Source organism: Astatotilapia calliptera, chromosome 18 (genome assembly GCF_900246225.1).
Source record: "Astatotilapia calliptera chromosome 18, fAstCal1.2, whole genome shotgun sequence".
Lineage (NCBI taxonomy): Eukaryota > Metazoa > Chordata > Actinopteri > Cichliformes > Cichlidae > Astatotilapia > Astatotilapia calliptera.
In genome coordinates this window covers 3,403,336-3,422,876 of record NC_039319.1, presented here as the reverse complement: position 1 = coordinate 3,422,876, position 19,541 = coordinate 3,403,336, and the positions used below count along the sequence as shown (strand labels likewise).

Sequence of the window (19,541 nt, the reverse complement as noted above, 5' to 3'; positions counted from 1 at the left end):
GGACTCGGTCACAAAGGCTTAGAGAGCGATCCACACGGAAAAATCAATATTCCCCAACTGGTTGTGAGCGGTTTCTGGAAATCCCTGGGAAAGTCGCACAGGCCTTCAGACCAGTCCATGACCCCCCCCAGTAACGATCTATCGCTGGGGAAGAACGTGTATTCTTCAACCTGCTGGCAACCAAAACAATGGCTGCGAGGTTTCTTATGCATGTCATCGAGCAAAAGCTACCTGCCTACAATGCCAACCAACCAGGGAATACACATTTTCCCTGGCTGCATCCTGTCGCCAGCTCGATAGCAGACTGAGAGGTCAAGGATCACTAGAGCCCGGCCGAACAGCAAACACACCCCGCAGTCTTTCGCTACTCAAGTTAAATATGATATACATGCCAGCAAACATCCTCTCAGATGTTTGCTGGCCCCTCTCTAAGCTCATGTTAGCATATTTTTACATATAAAACAAGGCAAGAACAATAAAAGAAAAATTAGTAGCTATGAGTGAAACTAATCTCTGAGAAAATGGCTGAGCTTGGTTGGTTTGAACTGGGATACTGGAGTACACAGAAGCTCAAACAATGAGTGAGAGAATACGAAGTAATTAAAATCCAGTTTGGGCGTATGTGCGCATCCCTGCAGGAAATCAAACACCCATTGTTCCTCCACCTGCCACTGCCTGCTCATCTCCTCATCCCCTCACTCTTCCAGACATGCCGTCTCCCCCTCTGTGGAGGATGACTCATTGTTTTCAGAGTTTCCTCGACTCACAGCCACATTGGAGTGGGCTTATTTCTCCCTCTGTGCTGTGGGACTCCTGAACCCCCGGCTCATCAGCTGTAACGCAACTCGTCACATTGACCTGCCAAAGTTTTCAAGGATTCAAAGGCTCAACGAGAGCTCGGAGCCCTTTTAGAGCGAATAAACATGAAGATTTCTTCCAGAAGTGTAACTCGTGTGTGTGAAAAGAAGCAAAACTAACACAAAGAGGCTCGGAGAAGCAAAGGGACACCAAAGGATGAGTACAAGATGCAGAAAGACATGGAACCAAACACGGAGCTCCACCATCTCCTCCAAATGTGGTCATTCATGTCTCCAAAAATGACCGTCTGAGGCTTCAAAATGTTGAGTCCAAAACTAATCAGTGACATGATGGTGGCGATGATCCAATAAGAGGCCTTTACCCATGACTACCACACAAAGTTACCAGAACAGTGATAAAATATGATATAATGAGGAACATGAACAGGTTCAGATGATTATTTGCTCTCCTGTCAGTCAGACTTTGAGTGTGTTTTCCACCTCGGGCTCAGCAGCTGTTATCGTGTGTCAGAAACTTTCCTTCCTGCTCAAACTGTGATCTCACACTTACAGGTGCACTCGCACTGCCTCGCTGTTTTCATTCCTCCAAACCTCGGTTCCCAGTTTCATCCGAGTGCTGCTATTCTCAGCCTCCTGATGAAGAACAGGGCCCACAGCTGACACACAGGTGCTGCGACACCTTTCGCATCTGACGGAAATGAATCGACAGCCTGAGAGCGCACGAGCGCAGCGGGCTTTGTTCGTTGTCATTACGTTTTTACAGTTTAAACTTCTGATTTCGTTTCAGCACCTCGGCTTTTCAAAATGAAACTCGCCGACGAATGATTCAAAGCTGGCAGAATACAGATCTTTAGTCTGCATTTAAATGCTCCATGCTGAAATCTGCAGACCTTTAAGGCTCCTGTCAGCTCCAGGTTTTGTGGCTTGTGGCTGGTTACATATATATATATATATATGTATGTATATTCTTATGGGAAGTGATCCTACAACATGAAACGCTGGTATCGGAAGTATGGATATTTTAGGATGGCTCCACACGTCACTACCCCTCAGTCAGTGAGTTAGACGGTAGACAGCGGTGAGGAGGAGAGCGCGAGCCCGTTGCAAATACACATAAATATGACTGACACAACAGACAAAGCAGCATCTGGCTGCAGTTTAAAGAAGAAGCAGATACTAAGAGGAGAAACCGCATCAGCCCATCCAAGCTGTTTGGTTTTCAGCCTGCACTGAGGACAGACTGCTCGGCTGCTGAGTTTGGGTCTGTTTCTGTTCTGTGGTTTTGTTTACAGTGTTTTGTTTTTGTGTTGAATTAAAATGAAGTTTGATTAAAACATTAAACAAAAGTAAGAATGCCTGCTTTTGTAACAGAACAAATAAACAAAATTTGGCAATTATAAGGTTTCTCATAATAACACTAAATGCAAAAGAGTTTATCAACACACATGTATGAGGCTTCAGACGTATGAAGGAGAGGAAGGTGAGAAAACTTTCAAAGGTCAACTCTAGGAACTGGAAATTTAAATCTTACATGTAACGACTGAATTCATTTTATTTTTACATTTTCATTTACTAAATCGTGACAACTGAATGTAAAGCTTTTTGTGGCTGAGGCACAATCGGCCCTGTCTCTGTTACACAACAAAGACGAGTCCTGATGGTTTAGCTGCTGACTCAGATGAAATGAGCACAAACCTGTTTCTTTTCCTTTTCCTCGCTTTCCTGGTTTGATCGTCTGAAAGTCCATAAACAGGGTCTGTTTATGCCGTCAGGGTTATGAATCTTACATGTAATATATCCCCTGAGCTGGAAATCTTGCCTTCTGTCTCAGACTGGATGACACTCTAACGGCTTCAGCGTGAGCGCTGCCTCTGAAGAGGAAGATTTAGGCAGCAAGGAGATGATCAAAAAACTCTTTTTAGCTGAGGTACAATCTGTTCATGCTGGCGCATTATTACCATTTAATATATGAAAATTGCTTCACGTTTAACATTTAACTGTTGATTTTTAGAGATAATGAAGATTTGGGGATTCTCGTATGCAGTTAAACATTAAAAACAGCAACAATTTTCATTATTTCCCTGTTTCAGCGATCTATCAGGCAGAAGTAGGACGAAACTGGCAGATTTGGTCTTTGAGCTTCTTAAACGATTGACGAGAACATCTCACATCTTCACTTTGGGATCCAGTTACTATTTACAGACATCTCATGAACCATATTAGTAATGAAAAGACTAATTTGTTGCAGTGGTAGTGTAAATGTTTTGCTTATTAGTCATGCAAAATAAACTCAGCAGGCAGGAAACAATTTGCAGAGTCATTCATACGGAGATAATAGATGAGTGTAATCTGCCTCGCAGTCTGTCATCAAATATCCTGAGAGATGCTGCGCTCTCTTTTAACCTGCCCGGCCCTCCTCTGCTCTTCACACCCACTGTCTGCTTTATGTACGAGCAGCTGCACTGCCTAAAACGATGAAATCACGTCAATCATTCACAGAGTTGATCCACTGGTTTTCCAAGTCAAGTCCGGAGATAGGCAAGCCTTTCAAAGCTACAGGGATGTTTCAGAGCCTGAAGGTGAGACCGTGCCAACGACAGAGGAAGAACAAAGACCATCCATGTGTCCGTGTGCGCTGTGGGGAGTTATCGAAGCCCTAACTCAGGGAAAGCCTGGCAGGAGATAAAAATTCAGGTCTGTTCACTCAAACTGATGACACACGACTCATCATTTGACTTTTAAAATGAAAACAGTTTAAAGGAAAAAAGTTTCTCCAGTGCCCTCAATCTATAATTTCCTGCCTCAAATTGCTGTGATTACTGCCTATTGTGCAGCTCGTTATGGGCTGAATAATGTTTCACGATGAATGCTCAGGTTTGTTTGGCCTTTCTTTCATTTTTTCTTGTAAACAACTAAGAAAACCTCCAAGAATGGTTTCCAGGAACAGTCTGAGATCACGCAGCGTTGTCCAAATGTTTTGACAGAAATGTTATTGTTCTTCTTCATGACGGATCACGTCTTACCCTGTAACAGAAATATGCAGCGTAAACTTCAAAGAACAGAAGCAGCTCCTGGTATTGTTTAGGCACCTGTGAGACGTGGACATTAAATTGCTATTTTTTCTCGGGCTCTAGTCCTGGTCAGCTACCTTTCACCTGGACATCTTTCTTGGACTTTTAAACAAAGTAAAGTTTGGGTACAAGAGTAGTTCAGTTTATCCTTCGTACTAAAAATAAGAAAAGCAGAGATAAAGTCAGTCTTAGAACAATATTTGCTGGGTTACTAGCAACCAAAGGAACAATACAGACTAGATTTTCCAACTCCTCGCTCAAACATGCATGATGTAAACATTTAAAGTTAGCAGGAATGTGCGTTTGCGTCAGTTTGACTGGACGGCGTTGCAGACTGCCGGATGACGGCGTCTGAAGTTGAGGCTGCTGTAACCGAGTTTCGCCACGCAGGATTCACGTCTGTTTTGTTGACTTGTGCTCCAGTTTAATTGCACAGTGTGTGTTTACAGTTTTTCCAGATATTCACTCTGCGAGGTGGAGGCAAACTCCAGATAGTCCTAACATGAGTGAGCTTTTCACATTTCCAGCTGCGTTGGATGCTGGCCTGGTGGAGAGCTTAGAACAGCAGCAGACGGAAGTTCAGCAGTTTAAACAGCACACCGAGAAAAATATGTGTAGTCACCAGGAGGGAGGCTGGCCCTGCTCTCTGTGTGAACATGCAAAGGTTACAAGACATTTTGACTCTATATATAAGGTGACTGAACCCCCCCACCCCACCCTACACCAGCCCACCTCCTCCTCCTCTTCCTCCTCCATGCTTGTTGTCGAACAGCCTTCAGAGCTGAGCAGATGTTTGTCGGACAGCAGAGGTCGTTTCAGAGAAGCTTTAACTCCAGAAATGCTCCTTTCATGACTGCAGCGGCTCTCCGCGGGAATCCACCATCCGCCCACACAGCTCTTTGAAGTGCAAACCGAGGCTTTCGCAGCACTTTTCACCTCCACCTCTGGACGCTGCAGAGAGGATTGTGTGGAAGCGTGTGTGTTTGTGCACGTGCATGTGTAGAAAGTTAAAGTCTTATGTATGCGTGCTTTAAAATAACAGTTTAACATTAAAGTTAATGTTTTGTCTCCGAGTTTTGTCTCCAGTTATTGATGTGTTTTAATAAGAGTGAACTGCTGCCCATAGAGTCGAATATCTCCTTTAAAGAAGAAGGAAGGGCGCGTTCAATTTTCTTTCACTCGAGTGAACTTTCATCACATTTTCAGGCTTGTAGGAGGCAGGTTTGTAAAACATTACACATTTCATGCTACTCACCAAAGCATAAGATCTCCTGTAATCTCATATAAATGGCCCAAAATGTGTTTAACTTTTACACTGACAGGGATTTCAAACTTTCTTCATCCAAAGTGAAAGCAGAGTTGCAAGTTAGCCCAAGGTTCCTGATAGATTATTTAACAAATGTCGAAAGAGGACCAAGAGCTTTCATCATCGTAGATACAAATCTGCCAGGAGCACACACAAGGACTTCAGTTTCAGTAAATGTATAACTGAAGGCCATCTGCATAGCAGCAATAGCAAATGTCTTCAACGGGGCTCAAAATATGCTGAAGAGGAAGTAGATATATTAGAAACAGTAAGGGGCCCAATAAAGAACCCGGTGACACACCGTGGGAAAGGGAAGTGGCAGATGACCTGTACTTGGAAACCGCCACAGAAACGCATCGTTCAGACAAACATGAGAACCACTCCAAGGCAGATCCAGATACACCGACCCAATATTTGTTGGGTTTTTCTCTGTGTGTAGTATTGTGGGGTCTACCTTACAACACAAAGCACCTTGAGGTGACTGTTGCTATATAAATAAAACTGAATTGAATTGAATAATTAACATCATAACAAATGCAGCAGCATTATGCAAGGAGACTTGTTGCAGACAGGTTGCACTCATCAGCACACACTGGCTCAGGCTGACTGCAGTTATTCTCTCCCTCTGTGAGTGACTCAGTGACCACCAGGTGACCTCTGCGATAACCCTGCTACTGAAAGCTGATCCTAAGTTACCATCTCCAGATTCAGCCACAGTCTTCCTCCAAAAGCTCTCTTTAAAAATGACCCATCTCCAGATGCTGCTCCTGTCTGTTTCTGTCCTGTTGGTGCTGACATGAACTTTAATTTTACCCAGAAGTTGTTTCAGAGAGCAGCAGAAAGAGCCAATCAGGAGTCTCATCTGTTCATCTGTTTTCGCTCGTCAAAAACTAAACCGGTTCTGACTCGAAGCACAAAAACATCCCAGAGCAGCCCGACAATCAGCAGCCATCTTGGAGGTAATGAGAAAACTGTGACTGTTTTAACGTTTCATTGACCTCACCGGCTCGCTGATTACACTTGTCAATATTGTGCTGCACGCCGCCGCCGCCTCCTGAGCAGGAAGAAGATGAGACAGCGGTGAACAGGCCACTTATGGTCTCAGCGCCTCAGCAGAATCGCAGATGAGTGGACTGACTCCATACGATGCAGGATGTGTTCATTTCTCAGTCACACAGCAGCTAATATATTAAAGTAGGATTTGTTTCTGATAGCACAAAATAATCACCACGTACTTTTCAAAGGGGGGTGACGATAAGTGTTTTCCCAGCTGCTTCCTGGCTTTTAAAATCGGCTGTTTTCAGCGGCTCAGTGGCAGCAAACTGGCCTGGTGTGTTAGAAATGTTATAATTAACAAGCATTCATGGCTGAAATGTTTAATGGCACAAACAGTTTGCAATCAATATATTTAATCAACACTTACGTTTCCACAGACACATTTTGGTAAGATTGTGCCCGGTGGTGTTATATCGAGTGGAAAATGTGGGCACATTTAAGAGTCCACACATACAAACTCACAGCCTTACATTGATTCCTGCATGCACACACACACACACACACACACACACACACACACACACACACACACACACACACACACACACACACACACACACATCAGCGTCTCTGGATTTAAAATCAAAGCGGGAACATCAGGAGACCCTGATCAGTCGATCTGGGTCAGTTAATAACTTCCTGATTTTTTTCAAAGGTGCACATAACAGTGGCTTTGGTATCACCACCTCTATTGGTTTTGATGTGTTTCACTACAACTTGTTCATGAACAAACAGATTAATTCACAGGATGTGAGAGACGGGAATGTCGGCAGGTATGCAAAGATTGACCTTCCCGCAGGGACTCACCTGTCAGCAGATCAGGTGTGTGTGGCTTTAACATTTTAAACTCGGGTCTAAAAGGTTTACATTGAAAAAAGCAATAGATGGATGTTTATTTTACTCCCTGTCTGACATCCCATTGGTTTAAAAATTAGACAGAGCTCTCTGTGTGTGAAGCCTCGCCCCCTTCACACACATGTAAACAGGCTGAGTGAAACATCTTCCTGGTTAAATAACCGTCTGTGTTTCTGTGCTGACAGCGAAACGTTGCTGACTAACGGATAAATCTGTTGATGTTTGCTCGGTGATCACAACACGCCCCCCCCCCAGCTTTATTTATAAGCTGACCCACCTCTGTCACTCTGTCCAGATGTGACACGCAGGCATCTCCTGCATTAGAGTAATTACGCACACACAGAAAAAATGTGTTTTCGTGTATTTTGCGTCAGGCGGAGGGAGAGTGCTGCCGGCTGCAGTTGACTTTAACAGACGCTCGGCGTGCCATCTGTGGGGCCAAAGCTCTTAATCACCCTTAAGTCTATTGGACAGTGCAGCAAATGTCCTTAAGAGCTTAAAAAGCACAACCGGCACACTTTCACACACATTTACACATCAGCTCTGAAGGGTTGTGCGTTCTTTTTTTTTTTAGCAGAGTTCAGATAATTACCATCTGCAGATCATTATTTATTCTCTTATCTTGCTAACATGTGACAAATTAAAGGAAAAACTGAAACATAGACCCCTCCCACCAAATGCCAGACGTCCAATGGCTTTGTTTTCTGGGATGAATCTGGTCAGCTATAGTCTCTGCTGTTAGAAAGGCGTTCTTTTACACACTTATAGAGGTGAAAGTGAAAGATTTTCAGCTTAATATGGGACTGGAATTATTAGCGAATCTGCCTCAGCTGTTACAGCCACCACTTTTATTATCATAAACTATATGATGCAGTCTGCTTAGTGTCTTCATCATCATCATCAATTAGCTGAGCTGCATCATAGAGATTACGTTTTAAAAGAACTTCCAGCAGATGAGCTGATGACACTCACACAGCTGTCACTTCAAATCTATTTTTAATGAAAACATCAGGAAAAAAACGTTCATCATTGAAATATTAGCTGGGAACGTATAGTAGGAACAAGAGTGACACATCCAGACAGCATTCATAAGAGTAGATATGCACTGATAGCAAAACCATCAGAGCTGTAAAATGAAGCCAGCATGGACATGACAAACACTGCACTTCCTCTGATGTCCACTAGGGGCTGCCTCCAACCTAGTCCTCATGGATTCCCAACTTTACAGCAGAAATAAACATGTTTACAACCTGCTACAAAAGTAAACAAACAAAAACCACTTTAGGTCTCTACTGACAGTAATGGTAAGGCTTAAAGTTAGGGGCGTGGCCACTTTGATTGACAGGTTAGAAACAGAAAGCTGTTGCTTCTACCTGTGTGCTGGGCTTCACCTGCACAGGACATTTCAACCATGTCTGTGTGCTGCAGTCTGTGCTTCAAATTTGATGAGAGCCATTCTAGTATAATAGTCTGTTACTTAGCAGTAAGTGGATAACCTAGCAGTGTGAGTGTGTGCAGACCTGTATGGTTTATAATTTAGCTGATAAACACTCGGCCCATTTATCTAAATAGGGTCAAACACTTATATCTCCATAAAGTATGACAGCAGCCAAAATGCTCATAGTGGTTTCCAAATGTGATGAGTAAAATAGTAAAATAACCACAAAATTAGTTTTTGTGACTATTTTACATCTTGACTCGGCTCTTTGTGTTAATTCACCTCTCTGCATTCAGTCATTAGTTATTCATCTCTGGCTCTCTTTCACAGTGTGTATTCTCCCCCACCTCCAACTGATCACAGCAGATGCCTGCCCTCCCTAAGCCTGGTTCTGCTGGAGGTTTCTTTGTGTTGAAAGGGAGTTTTTCTTTCCCACTGTCCCCATGTGCTTTCTCATAGTTTTTTTTTTAAAGGCTGAAATGTAAATAATCATGTAAATATTCAGTCAGTGTGTGTGTTCGTTTTGGACCCTCATACTTAAACCCAGCATGCGCTGAGGTGATGTATCTCATAATGAGCTCATGGTAACATGACTGAACTCCATCATGGCTAAAAACGCATCGCTGACCCTCTGCGGTGAGCTCCGGGGTCCCGTAGGCGGCTATAATTAGCACCGTCCCGGTGAGCAGGCAGCATATGTAGAGCGGGGGCGGTTTTTGGCTCCTACACACACACTTCCGTGTTTATCTGTCACCGTAAAGCAGGAAGCACTGTAGTAATGTGTAGGAGTTGACGAGCCCTCCTGCTGCTGGTTCCTCACAGGTATGTCCACCGGTTACCGTCTCAACTCTCTCCCCCTAACGTCCCCCTCCCGCCTGTCTCCGCTCCGTAAACCCTCCGCAGCCGTTTGGACCGCAGACATTAGCCTCTCCCGGGCTAATTCCTCCCGGACGGTCCGTGTTTACACCGCTGTTCCTGTTTAGCCCATTAACGAGCCTCCCGGCCTCTCTGTTGAAGGTGTCTTATGAAGCCACAGTCAGGTGATTTCTGCCGTTACAGGTAAAGAGAAAGCAGCCGGGGAAGGAGCTACATGGAGGCTAACTAACTGAGCCCGGATCCGTCGGTGCTCGGCAGACGATCACACACACACACACACGGGGACTGCGGTACATCGGTACCGAAATGCCAGCCGGTAAGCTGCATGTCGGTGTGTGTCAATGAGTGTGTGTGCTAATGAGTGTGAGTGTGTGTGCTGACATGTTTGACAGCTATCCCTACAGTCCGGTGTGTCAGTGTTGCGTTTAAGTGTTGGGCTAATTGTTACAACGGTAAATGGCTGTCTAAAAAAAGTGCGGTGGTGTGTTCATGGTCACTGTTTCACTGTGGGATTTTTAATGTGTCACCTGTAGTCCCCGCAAATGACGGATCAATCGATTAATTGATGATCTTCATCCTTAAAATGCTTCTCAAAGTAGAGAATCTTTTTTTTTAGTCCAGATTGTTACACGTTTCACCTATAGAGTGTAACACATATCTTCAAATCAGTTTAGAAGCAAAATAATCTGTTTTGGTTTTTTTTTTTAATTTGAGAAGCTGCAGATTGTTACTTTTGACATACAAAGGCCCTAATTCATTTAACTGTTTAAAAAAAAAAACCCAGTTATGATTTAAGTTTCAGTGAATATGGAGAATATTACGACAGTGCAGCTCTTTTGTCCATCCCTAAAAGGTCAAACTCACTTGCTGTTTAGTTCAGTTCCAGCCGAGATCTGCTCAGCTCAGCAAGATTGGTCTCGAGGAAGAAAAAAGTTTTGACAAGAGAATGTTTGGAAGTTACGACTCCAGAAAAACATTACTGACAACATCTAACAAGGAAGGGCCTGATATGTCATCACATGGTTCAGAGTGAATCATTGTCCTCGTCAGTAGGGAGTGTCCACTGGAAAACTTGGGTGGTAACTTGTACATCCATTGTCTGCTTTTGTCGAATAAACATAAAAATGCCTTTCAATACAGAAAAAACTTTTATGTGGTGCAAGAAAAGCAAGAAAAACACCAAAACAAGGTGCTCGGTGGAGGATAAGCCCCACAAATAAAATATCCAAGTCGTTTTTAAATCTAAAAATGGAGACTGCGTCCTTCTCTTTTCACCATCGCCTGTCGGTTGGGTGTAACTGCTTCTGTGCCGTGAAAGAAATAAGGATGAGATGTGGGCTAAATCTATCAAGCGTTGCCTCGAGCCGTGCAGTAACTGTGATAACGCTGATATAAACTCATAGCTGAGTATCATTTCTGATCTAAAGCTTTTCCTCTGAATGCTGTTGTGAGTCACTCCTGCTGCCAGTGCGTGTAAGGTGCGGTCAGACCTGTGAGGCCAGGTGGAGTTTAACCCTCTGATGTGATGAAAAGCAGCCGATGATGAGAGCAGGGCTGTAAACAGGAATAAATTGTAGGAGATGGCACGAGTTAGCTTCTCTGAGCTGTTCCTCCTGCTCTGCTGCAAACATTATTTGATCATCCAGGTGAATAAGCTGCACTTTATTTCTGAAGATCAGACTTGTTTGTAGCCTGAAGCCAGCCTGACTCTATCACTCCTAAGCTGGCTGAACACTGGTCAAACTTCATTGTCAGTGTCTGTAAGTTCAGACCACCATGACTGAAGACTTTATTACACGAATGTATTTCCTCCTGTATGTAAATCACTGCTCTCTGCAGCAGCTGTGTAACTACTGGTGCAGTTGTAATGTCAGCTTGGTTTCAACATAATCATTTATTAAGGAGGAATTGATCTTAATTTTCAATCGACAGACCTAAACATTCACCTACATGCACACGCAGCTGAATCCCTGATGTCCACTTCATTAGATTCCTGGAATATTATGGGTTTTTGTGGAAGTGTGTTGCAGAGAGGAAGCATCAGTCAGGCAGTCTCAGAGGCAATTTGACGACTGGGTCCCTTTAACAGAAATGAATCCAGATGCTTTTTTCCTGTTGTTTCCCCCCTCACGGTATTTTCTGCATCCAGCCCACAAAGTTTGATTTGTGGAAATGACGCAGCTGCTGTCGGCATCACAATGGATTTATTGTCATTGAACTTTTGTGGTGTATTCAAGTAAATAATAAAACATGTGTAAACATAAAAACAGCTCTCATATAGCACACTGGATGCGTGAGACGTCTTCCAGTGTAAGATACCGGTGCCAGATGAAACCCGTCCAAGTGCTGTTTGTTTGTTTGTTTGAGCATTTGGAAAGAAGCTGTGGTGCTTCTGGATTTCATGGATTGATGACGTCTACTAGAACGCAGCAGAAGTCACACGTGAACTTCTGATAGTTTCAGGGATTTCTTTTCCTCGTGCAGACGGTGACAGACAGGTCGGGGTGGTCTGTGGTGGTATAGAGAGGGCTGTTGATGAAGTGATTCCTGCCCTCACCTGTGGTCGCGAGCTGTGCATAGTGATAGAAAGAAAGAGCTCATGGATACGAGCTGCAGAAATGAGTTTCTCTGAAGGATGTCTGGGCTCTTCCTTAGAGACAGAGTGAGGAGCTCCATCACTTTAAAGGACTCAGAGTAGAGCTGCTGCTTCTCCACGTTGATAGGAGCTGGGTGAGGTGGTTCAGGATGTCGCCCGGGGCACCCACGACATGCTGGAGTGATTATGTCTCCCAGCTGGACTGGAAAAACCTCTGTGCCCCCCCAGAAGAGCTGGAGGAGTTGGCCAGAGAGAGCAGAGTCTGGGTCTCTCTGCTTGGACTGCTGCCCAGATGCAGAGAAGCAGCAGAAGATGGATTTAAGTTTTCTGCTGTGAAAACTTGTTTCTGAGTTTGAAAACCCGTCTCATTCATCACAGAGGAAGTCCTAAAGTTTGATTCTCAGGGATTTGACAGGATTTTTGTTTTCTGCCGGCTGTAGGTGGAGTGAGTCACACCTCTCGACATTGGAGTTTATCATCTTAAAATTCAGCATTTTTGTTTTGCTTTTTTCTTCTTTCGCTCTCTGTAACTCTCATCTTTTATCTGCTACAATAAAGATGAAGTCAAATAAAATAAATCAGTCTTTTTATTAAAAACACATCGAGGTTTCTGTGATCTGCTGCAGTGGTTTTTTTCTTGTCCTTCTTACTCTCTGTCCTCACTTTAACCCCTTTAATCTTGAATCAGCGATACGTGATTTCAGACTCTGTGTGTGTGTGTGTGTGCGGAGTCTTGACTGTTTCTATTTTGGGAAAGTTGGACTTTGGGCGCCCTCGCCTTTTCTCCTCCTCGAGCAGCAGCTCTGGCAGGTAACCAGCTGCTGTTTACTGCAGATCGTTTCTCTCCTAAAAACCCACTTGGCTGCTGAGACAAGTAGGATGAGAAACGAGTCTGCGGGCCAAGAAACAATCTCCCCCCAGACGGACTCATTATGCTTTGGAGCAGTAGCTGGTGCTGGTGGTGGAGGAGGAGGAGACGGAGGTGGTATTTCAGGCTGCTGATGTGTGTGGATGCTGGCGGTTTTGCTGCAGACAGCATCTGCAGCTTCAAGGACTCTGCATCCCTGCAGGCCTCGAGTCTGCTCTATAATTAGTCCTGGTGGTAAACTGCTGATTGCATTAGTGTTAATGTGACGCTTTCAACATCGATCCCCGATGGGCTGAAGGAGCCGCGCAGGGGTGCGTGTATACATACATGCATGCATGCATGCATGCATGCATGTATGTATGTATGCATGTGTTTCCTGGACCCAAACGTCCCTCCTTATGTTTGTTTAACTTAACATTAAAAGTTTTCCACTTTTAAAGGGTGAAAACATTGTTTGGACACACGCAGCACTTCAGAGCACTGAACTAATTATTATAATATTTTATTATTAATAATAATAATATTGTGATTTACACTTCCTTAATAAATGACTCCAGATTGAAGTAAAGGCCTACGCTGGGAATAAAAGTAGGGATTTACATTTACTTGGAAACTACTCGATAAAGATGAGACAAAACGAGACTAAACCTCTGAGGGTTAATCAGATCAGTTTGTGATAATAAAAATGAAAATGTTCTCAGTTTTTACAGAGCTCAGGTTTCTCGGTTGCTATGGTTACGCATCCCACTGAAGAGTCTCAGTCATGCGTGCTGTTGGTGTCGGCAACAAACAGCGCTTTGTGACTGTTTCACTTTATTTTAAAACGATTTAACGGCCAAGTTTAAAATAACTTTATTCTAAAACGAGCTCCCAGACAGACGGTGGGCGTCAGTGATTGGTCCTTAGTTTTTCACGCTCGCAGCTCATTCTCGCCTCTGTTTGGCTGCTAATTGGGCGAAGGAATGTGCTGCTCCCCTCCCCCGCTCGCTAAACAGTCGGTTCACAGGGAGATGCTAACAGGCTGCAGCTGCGGTGATGTCACTTTTTTCTTATTTTTCACATGAATTCTGGAGCAGACGTTACAAACTCGCTGTCGTCTCAACGACGATCCCTCCATGCTCATGTACATCCAACCAAAGTCTCGTCCAATCAGCATCGGTGTCACGTTTCCTTAATTCCATGTCAAACATGGCTCAAGTTTCAAGTTATGACATCAGTGTAGGTACAAGGCTTCAGATTGCTTTAAACACTCAGTATCGGAGCATTGCGAGGGAATGACGCTAATATGGTCATCTCATTCCCACGGTTTGCAAGGGACAGCCAATCAGAAGACAGCTAGCTTAAAGGAGGGTTGGCTTCAAGCCTACCCAGTCAAAGTTGAATCAGGCGTGTGCGTCTGAGCCACTGGGAGACAGGAAGTGGATAAAACTGTGTTGATTTGGCTCATTTTCAGTTCTGTTGGCATTTATAGTCGACACAGATTTTTCTGAGCGCTGCTCCATTTCCAGAGCTCTCACTCCTGGGTGTGTTGTGGTCTAGAGGCTCTTATTATCCTCAAAGTGTTAACCACCTCAATTAAGTCATTATGTAGGACAAACCCGCCGTCGCTGCTGTCGCCTCTCCCTGTGCTGCTGCTGCTCTTTAAGTCTGAACGAACAGTCAGATAAGCGCACGGGGAGATAAGTGGAGATAAATGGAAATATTCCTGATGGGAAACATTTTTTATTCTCCTGTTATTATGCAGAGACATTTACATTCAGGGTGATCTGAAGAGGACGCTTCAGTCTACCACTCAGATCCTGATGCCCGTCTTCTTGTAGCCACTAAACGATGCTTTAAACAGTCACGTGTGGCCTTTCGGCTCTGTGATGAAGCACCTCTGCTCGCTCCCCAGAAGCCTAATGTTTTTCATAATGCTGTCGTCACTTCTTTGGATGTTGGCAGAGTGCCTGGTTGGTCCCAGTGCTGCAGGAGGTCTGCTGATGCCACATTTACCAACCCTGCCTTAAAACTGTCTTCATCTACTGGCTATAAATCGATTGTACCAGCAGGCTTTGAGCAAACAGCACCAGCTTGTCTTAAGAAGTCAGGAGTTTTGGGTCTGTCTTAGGTCTTAGTTTCCAATTGTTTTGGCCCAGTGTCGATAAGTGAACCATCTTAAACAGTTACACATGGGTTATTAGTGGAGATTGACTAATCACAGAAACCCCTGAAATTCTACCATACGAAGAGCTGAATGAAACAGATTGTTAAAAGTGTCCACTGCAGCCATCGTCTGTGATTTTCAGATGTTTTTTTGTGATATTTACCTTTTTAAATGTGTTTCTTCCATTCCTGGTGAACGCTGTCACTCGCTTCCCTGTTACGGTCGATTTATCAAACAGCCAGAATTCAACGGCCGCGCAGCATCGTCCACGTTCAGCGCCGAGTTTGGGTTATTCATAGGTAAACGCTTTTGCAAATGGACACAACCGCAGTATTACTCGGCATAAGAGGCACAGGATGAATGGAAATCATGTACAAAACATCACGTGCAGTAAGCTGGAGGAGCTTTATTTTGAGAACTGCTTCAATGAGAGTGATAGAAGTTCTTGAGATCTGGTGCAGCTGACAGCAAAAAGAAATAAAGGTTACTAAAAGCTCGGTGCTTTGTTCTGAACATGAATGAAAAGAATCACCAAATCTGCTGTAAATCAGAGCTGCTATAAAGGGAATCTGAACTGGAACACCTTTAAAAACATCAGAAATAAGAAGAAATGTTGGAGCACCTGTGTTATTTACAGGTGGGATCAACGTTTCTTTCTTTAATTTGAAGAAAAAACAAGGTCAGGTTCTCCCTTCCTGTTGAGCTGCTTGTACCTGTAGCGGGCCCAGTCTTGATTCCTTGATCGATCCGATGGTTCAGACTTCTCGATGTGCGGCCTGGCTTAATGAAACATACTTACGATCAGCCTGAGATGATCGACGACTTCGGCCTTTAGGAGACTGTTGGGATTTGTTGCCATTTTCTGATCTTTTGCAGATCATCATCATCAGTTAATCGAGAAAAATATCTGGCAGATTAATTGATCATGAAAACAATCATAAACAACAGCAATAATGTAACCTTCAGAAGATGAGACACCAGCGTACGGTGATGATTACACAATCTAAAATTAGCAGGCTGCTAATTGATTTTCATCCCCTAAAGAAAAAAAATGAATCGAGAAACATTTGACCAAGAAAGAAACGGAGAAGAGTGCAGGACGCATTCAGAGATCATCAGTAGAAATCAGGCAGTGTTCAGAAGACTTTACAAGCTGTGTCAGAATAAAGGTTAACATGATAGATGTGCTATAACTTAATCCTCTTTTCTGCCACAGCTAGCGTGTGCAGGGTTGCCATTAAAAAAAAAAAAACATTTAAAGGTTTATTTCCATTTGCGTTGCACTTTTATTTGCGTTGTCGGTGCTTACGCCGTTGTAAAAGCGTCTAAATAGATCAGGACCACCTGCGGCGAGGGCCCTCCGTCCGCTCACATCTTCAAAGTTGTGTCGGATGAGAAGCTGGTCGCCCGTTTGCGTCCTCGGTGGAACACGGGAGTATTTAGGATGCAGGAGGAGTCGCAGTGAAAGAAACCCAGCGGGCCCGTGCTGTTTTGATGCTCCGCTGGCTAATTGTACGTGAGCTGTCGGTTCCTGTGCTCTTAGGACGGTTCCTCCCTCAGTTGTTGGCTGTGATTTGTATTCACAGTGGAAGACGGTTTGTTCTGCAAAGGAGGATTTTGGCCTAAATATAACTTCAAAGGAGATGCGCCTCGCTCTGTTTCCCCCACCGGTTGCGTCTTTGCAGACGGGGAAGCTTTTATCTTTCTGTGCTTGTTGTTTGACGCCCAGCTCTCTGCTTTTCAGCACTTTCGGATGGATTTTGCACCTTTCTTCTGGTCTGTTTTGTAGTCGGGTGTTTGCACGCGTCGCTGTCAGTATCACAGGTGTCGGTACAGAGATGTTGAGCCGCAGTCCTCTGTCAGGACAACAGCAGCATGTAAAACAGCCAAACGGGGGGCAAAGCTTCCAGTTTTCACTGCAGATGCTATAAAATGACTGTGCAGCTTCCACATAATGTTAACCCTCTGAGGTCGCCATTGATCACGACTTTAATCTAAATTCTAATCATAAGTAGATTTAGTTTTTATTAAATTGTTCTTCCAAGTCTTGGAGATCAGGGGACAAAGACGACGGTCATTCTAGCTGACAAATCAAAAACTCGTCACGCCTTCCTCGCAAACGCAGGGTTGGGTCGGGTTATGCTGCGTAGCTGATTGATTCATCTAGCGTTCATTTCTCCAGCCAGGTGTGTGGAAGCAGCCTGTGGATCATCAGCAGATCACATCTGTACAGTCGCTTGATGGAAATATTCTAACATTTATTAGTGGAATAAAAATGTATTTGGTTTTGTAGCTGAGGGGGAACCTCATCATATCAGGAGGCTGCTGACATTTAAACTCCGCATGTTTGATATGGACCAGCTGAATTTCAGGCTGCTGTCAGTCCAACCTTTAACCTTTGCTGTGAAAACAGGAAGAGTGTTTTCTTCACGGCACAGCTTAATCTTGTAGTTCCCACATCGCTCCCTTATGGCTGTTTGCTGCCAGACCTTGCCTTTCAGTTCAGTGTCATGTTTTTAAAAGAGATTTTTTTTTTGCAGTTAGATTGTTGTTTAGAAAGGTACACAGTGTCGTATCTAAAGACCACAACCCGTCCATCGTGGCGCTCTCGTGTTCCTCTCTCGGTGTTTTGTTTTCAGAGCACACGCGACTCGCGCGGTAGCGGTCCAGACGCTCGCTGTGAGGTCCCTCTGGCTCTGCAGTCTGTCCTTTTTTGGATGCGAGAGGCTGTTTGTGAAGTCTGTGGAAAGAATGTCAGAACACAATGAGCAGGAGGAAAAAAACACAGCTAAACTTTGCTTATTTTAGAATAAGCAAAGTGACTAAAGCTTGGCATAAATGAGCACTGTCTACAAACACCACGCAGTGACCTGCTTGGATGTTTGATGTTTGGCTTCACTTGGTCAGGTGTAGGAAAAGGTCATGGGCGGGGCTAAAAAACCCTCTGGCTGCTCAAACTAGTGATGAACCCAGCATCTAATTTACTGTTACGCCGATTTAAACAGGAAGAAATCACGTTTAGTTGATTGTTTTGAAACATTTCAATACAAGTGAGTCGTAGATGAGGTTAAATATTACAAACATTAGTTGTGAATTTTGACTTTAAGGAGTTCATAAATCAATCGATTTGTATTCATAGGTATACTGCTGCCGTTCCACCCCCTTATTGTAATATTCACATCTTCATGACATACGTGCGAGTCAGTAAGGACAAATGACTCAAATTCATGACAGCACTTAACACTCAAATGAAATAATATGTAGGAAATATTTCCACCTTAAAAGCTTCCAGTAGCTGCGGGTTCATATGTAAACTAACAACGAGTTATCTTACTGGAGAACAACAGAGTGACTGACAGACACGGGCAACATCATACATCATCATGTGATCTGCTGACTAATGTATGTAAACATGAGCCTTGATCGTGTGCTCTGCTATCTGAACTCATACCTCTGTACACCTCTATTCTTAATCTTATACCAAACAGACGTCAGAAAAAGGTTAATCTACTAAATAAATCATGTATGTGTTGAATGTTAGTAACAGTTCAGAGAGTTGTTCACTTTGTGTGATGTGATTTGTCATTGGGGTCTGGTCAGTCGTCAGCATTTTGTTATCATTTCTGGTTAGCGCTGTAGGTCAAGCAGAAACGGACCTCACAACAACTGGGAGACTTTGATCCATGCACATCTGTACGAATGAGCTTTGTGGGCTCACGGTGTTTGAACGTGTCAGCCAAGAATGGCTCTCGAGCCGGCTCAGCTCACGTTCACGACTTTTTCGTTATCCAAAACTATCAGCGATGTGTTGATAACGAAGCTCGTGCTGTGGATGGCTCGTCGCAGACGTTTGGTCCATTTTCAGCGTGGCCTTCCTGCCACCTGATGGTGTTTACCTCTGCTCGAGACCCGGAGCTTGAACTTTTACTGAAAACTGTTTAACCATCATGCTCCATCCTCCCTGTGCTGGCATGTTTATATTAGCCTAACCTTAGCTCTGTAGTCACAAGGGAGCACGTTGTGTCAACTGGCGTAAATTCACCAACTGTCCAAACGTTGCTAATTTTTAGCTTCTGGTCTTTGTTCATCGCAGATAGCTGACAGACGTTGACCTCAGACCAAGTCTGTTTCTCTCGGCTAGGTGTCATATTAACATGAATTTAATGTAATTGTTGAGTTAACAGTAGCTTTAATAAGAGTGCACGACTCACATGGAATATACTGGATGCACCTTGTGGTTCAAAATGGTTTTGTGCAGCTGAGCTTCGTTATCAGCTCCATCTTCTCTGAGATACATTACATACACGTCCCAGCTGGTGTGTATTCAGATTCTGTTCATATTTTTATTATTTTAGGTTTGAAGCTGTTTGATAAAAAGCTAATTTAAGAAACAACTAGAAGCTAATAAAACACCATCAGAACTAGGGCTGCCACGATTACGTCGACTATCAAAATCGTCGACGACTAATTTAATAGTCGACGCGTCGTTTTAAGCTTTGTAAGATCCCAAA

General features: G+C 43.8%; 1 protein-coding gene across 3 annotated transcripts in view; it reads left to right on the top strand.

Annotated features, from left to right (window-relative positions):
* Nucleotides 1–9,019: 9,019 nt before the first annotated feature.
* efr3a (EFR3 homolog A (S. cerevisiae)) overlaps nt 9,020–19,541 on the top strand; it is a 111,442-nt gene continuing 100,920 nt past the window's right edge. The window contains exons 1-3 of one of the 3 annotated variants that reach the window (XM_026149173.1): nt 9,020–9,225; nt 9,367–9,497; nt 9,604–9,736. In XM_026149173.1, the coding sequence (XP_026004958.1) occupies nt 9,727–9,736 (10 nt within the window). In that variant the 5' untranslated portion in view covers nt 9,020–9,225; nt 9,367–9,497; nt 9,604–9,726. The other 2 variants (XM_026149172.1, XM_026149171.1) reach the window with 2 other exon arrangements.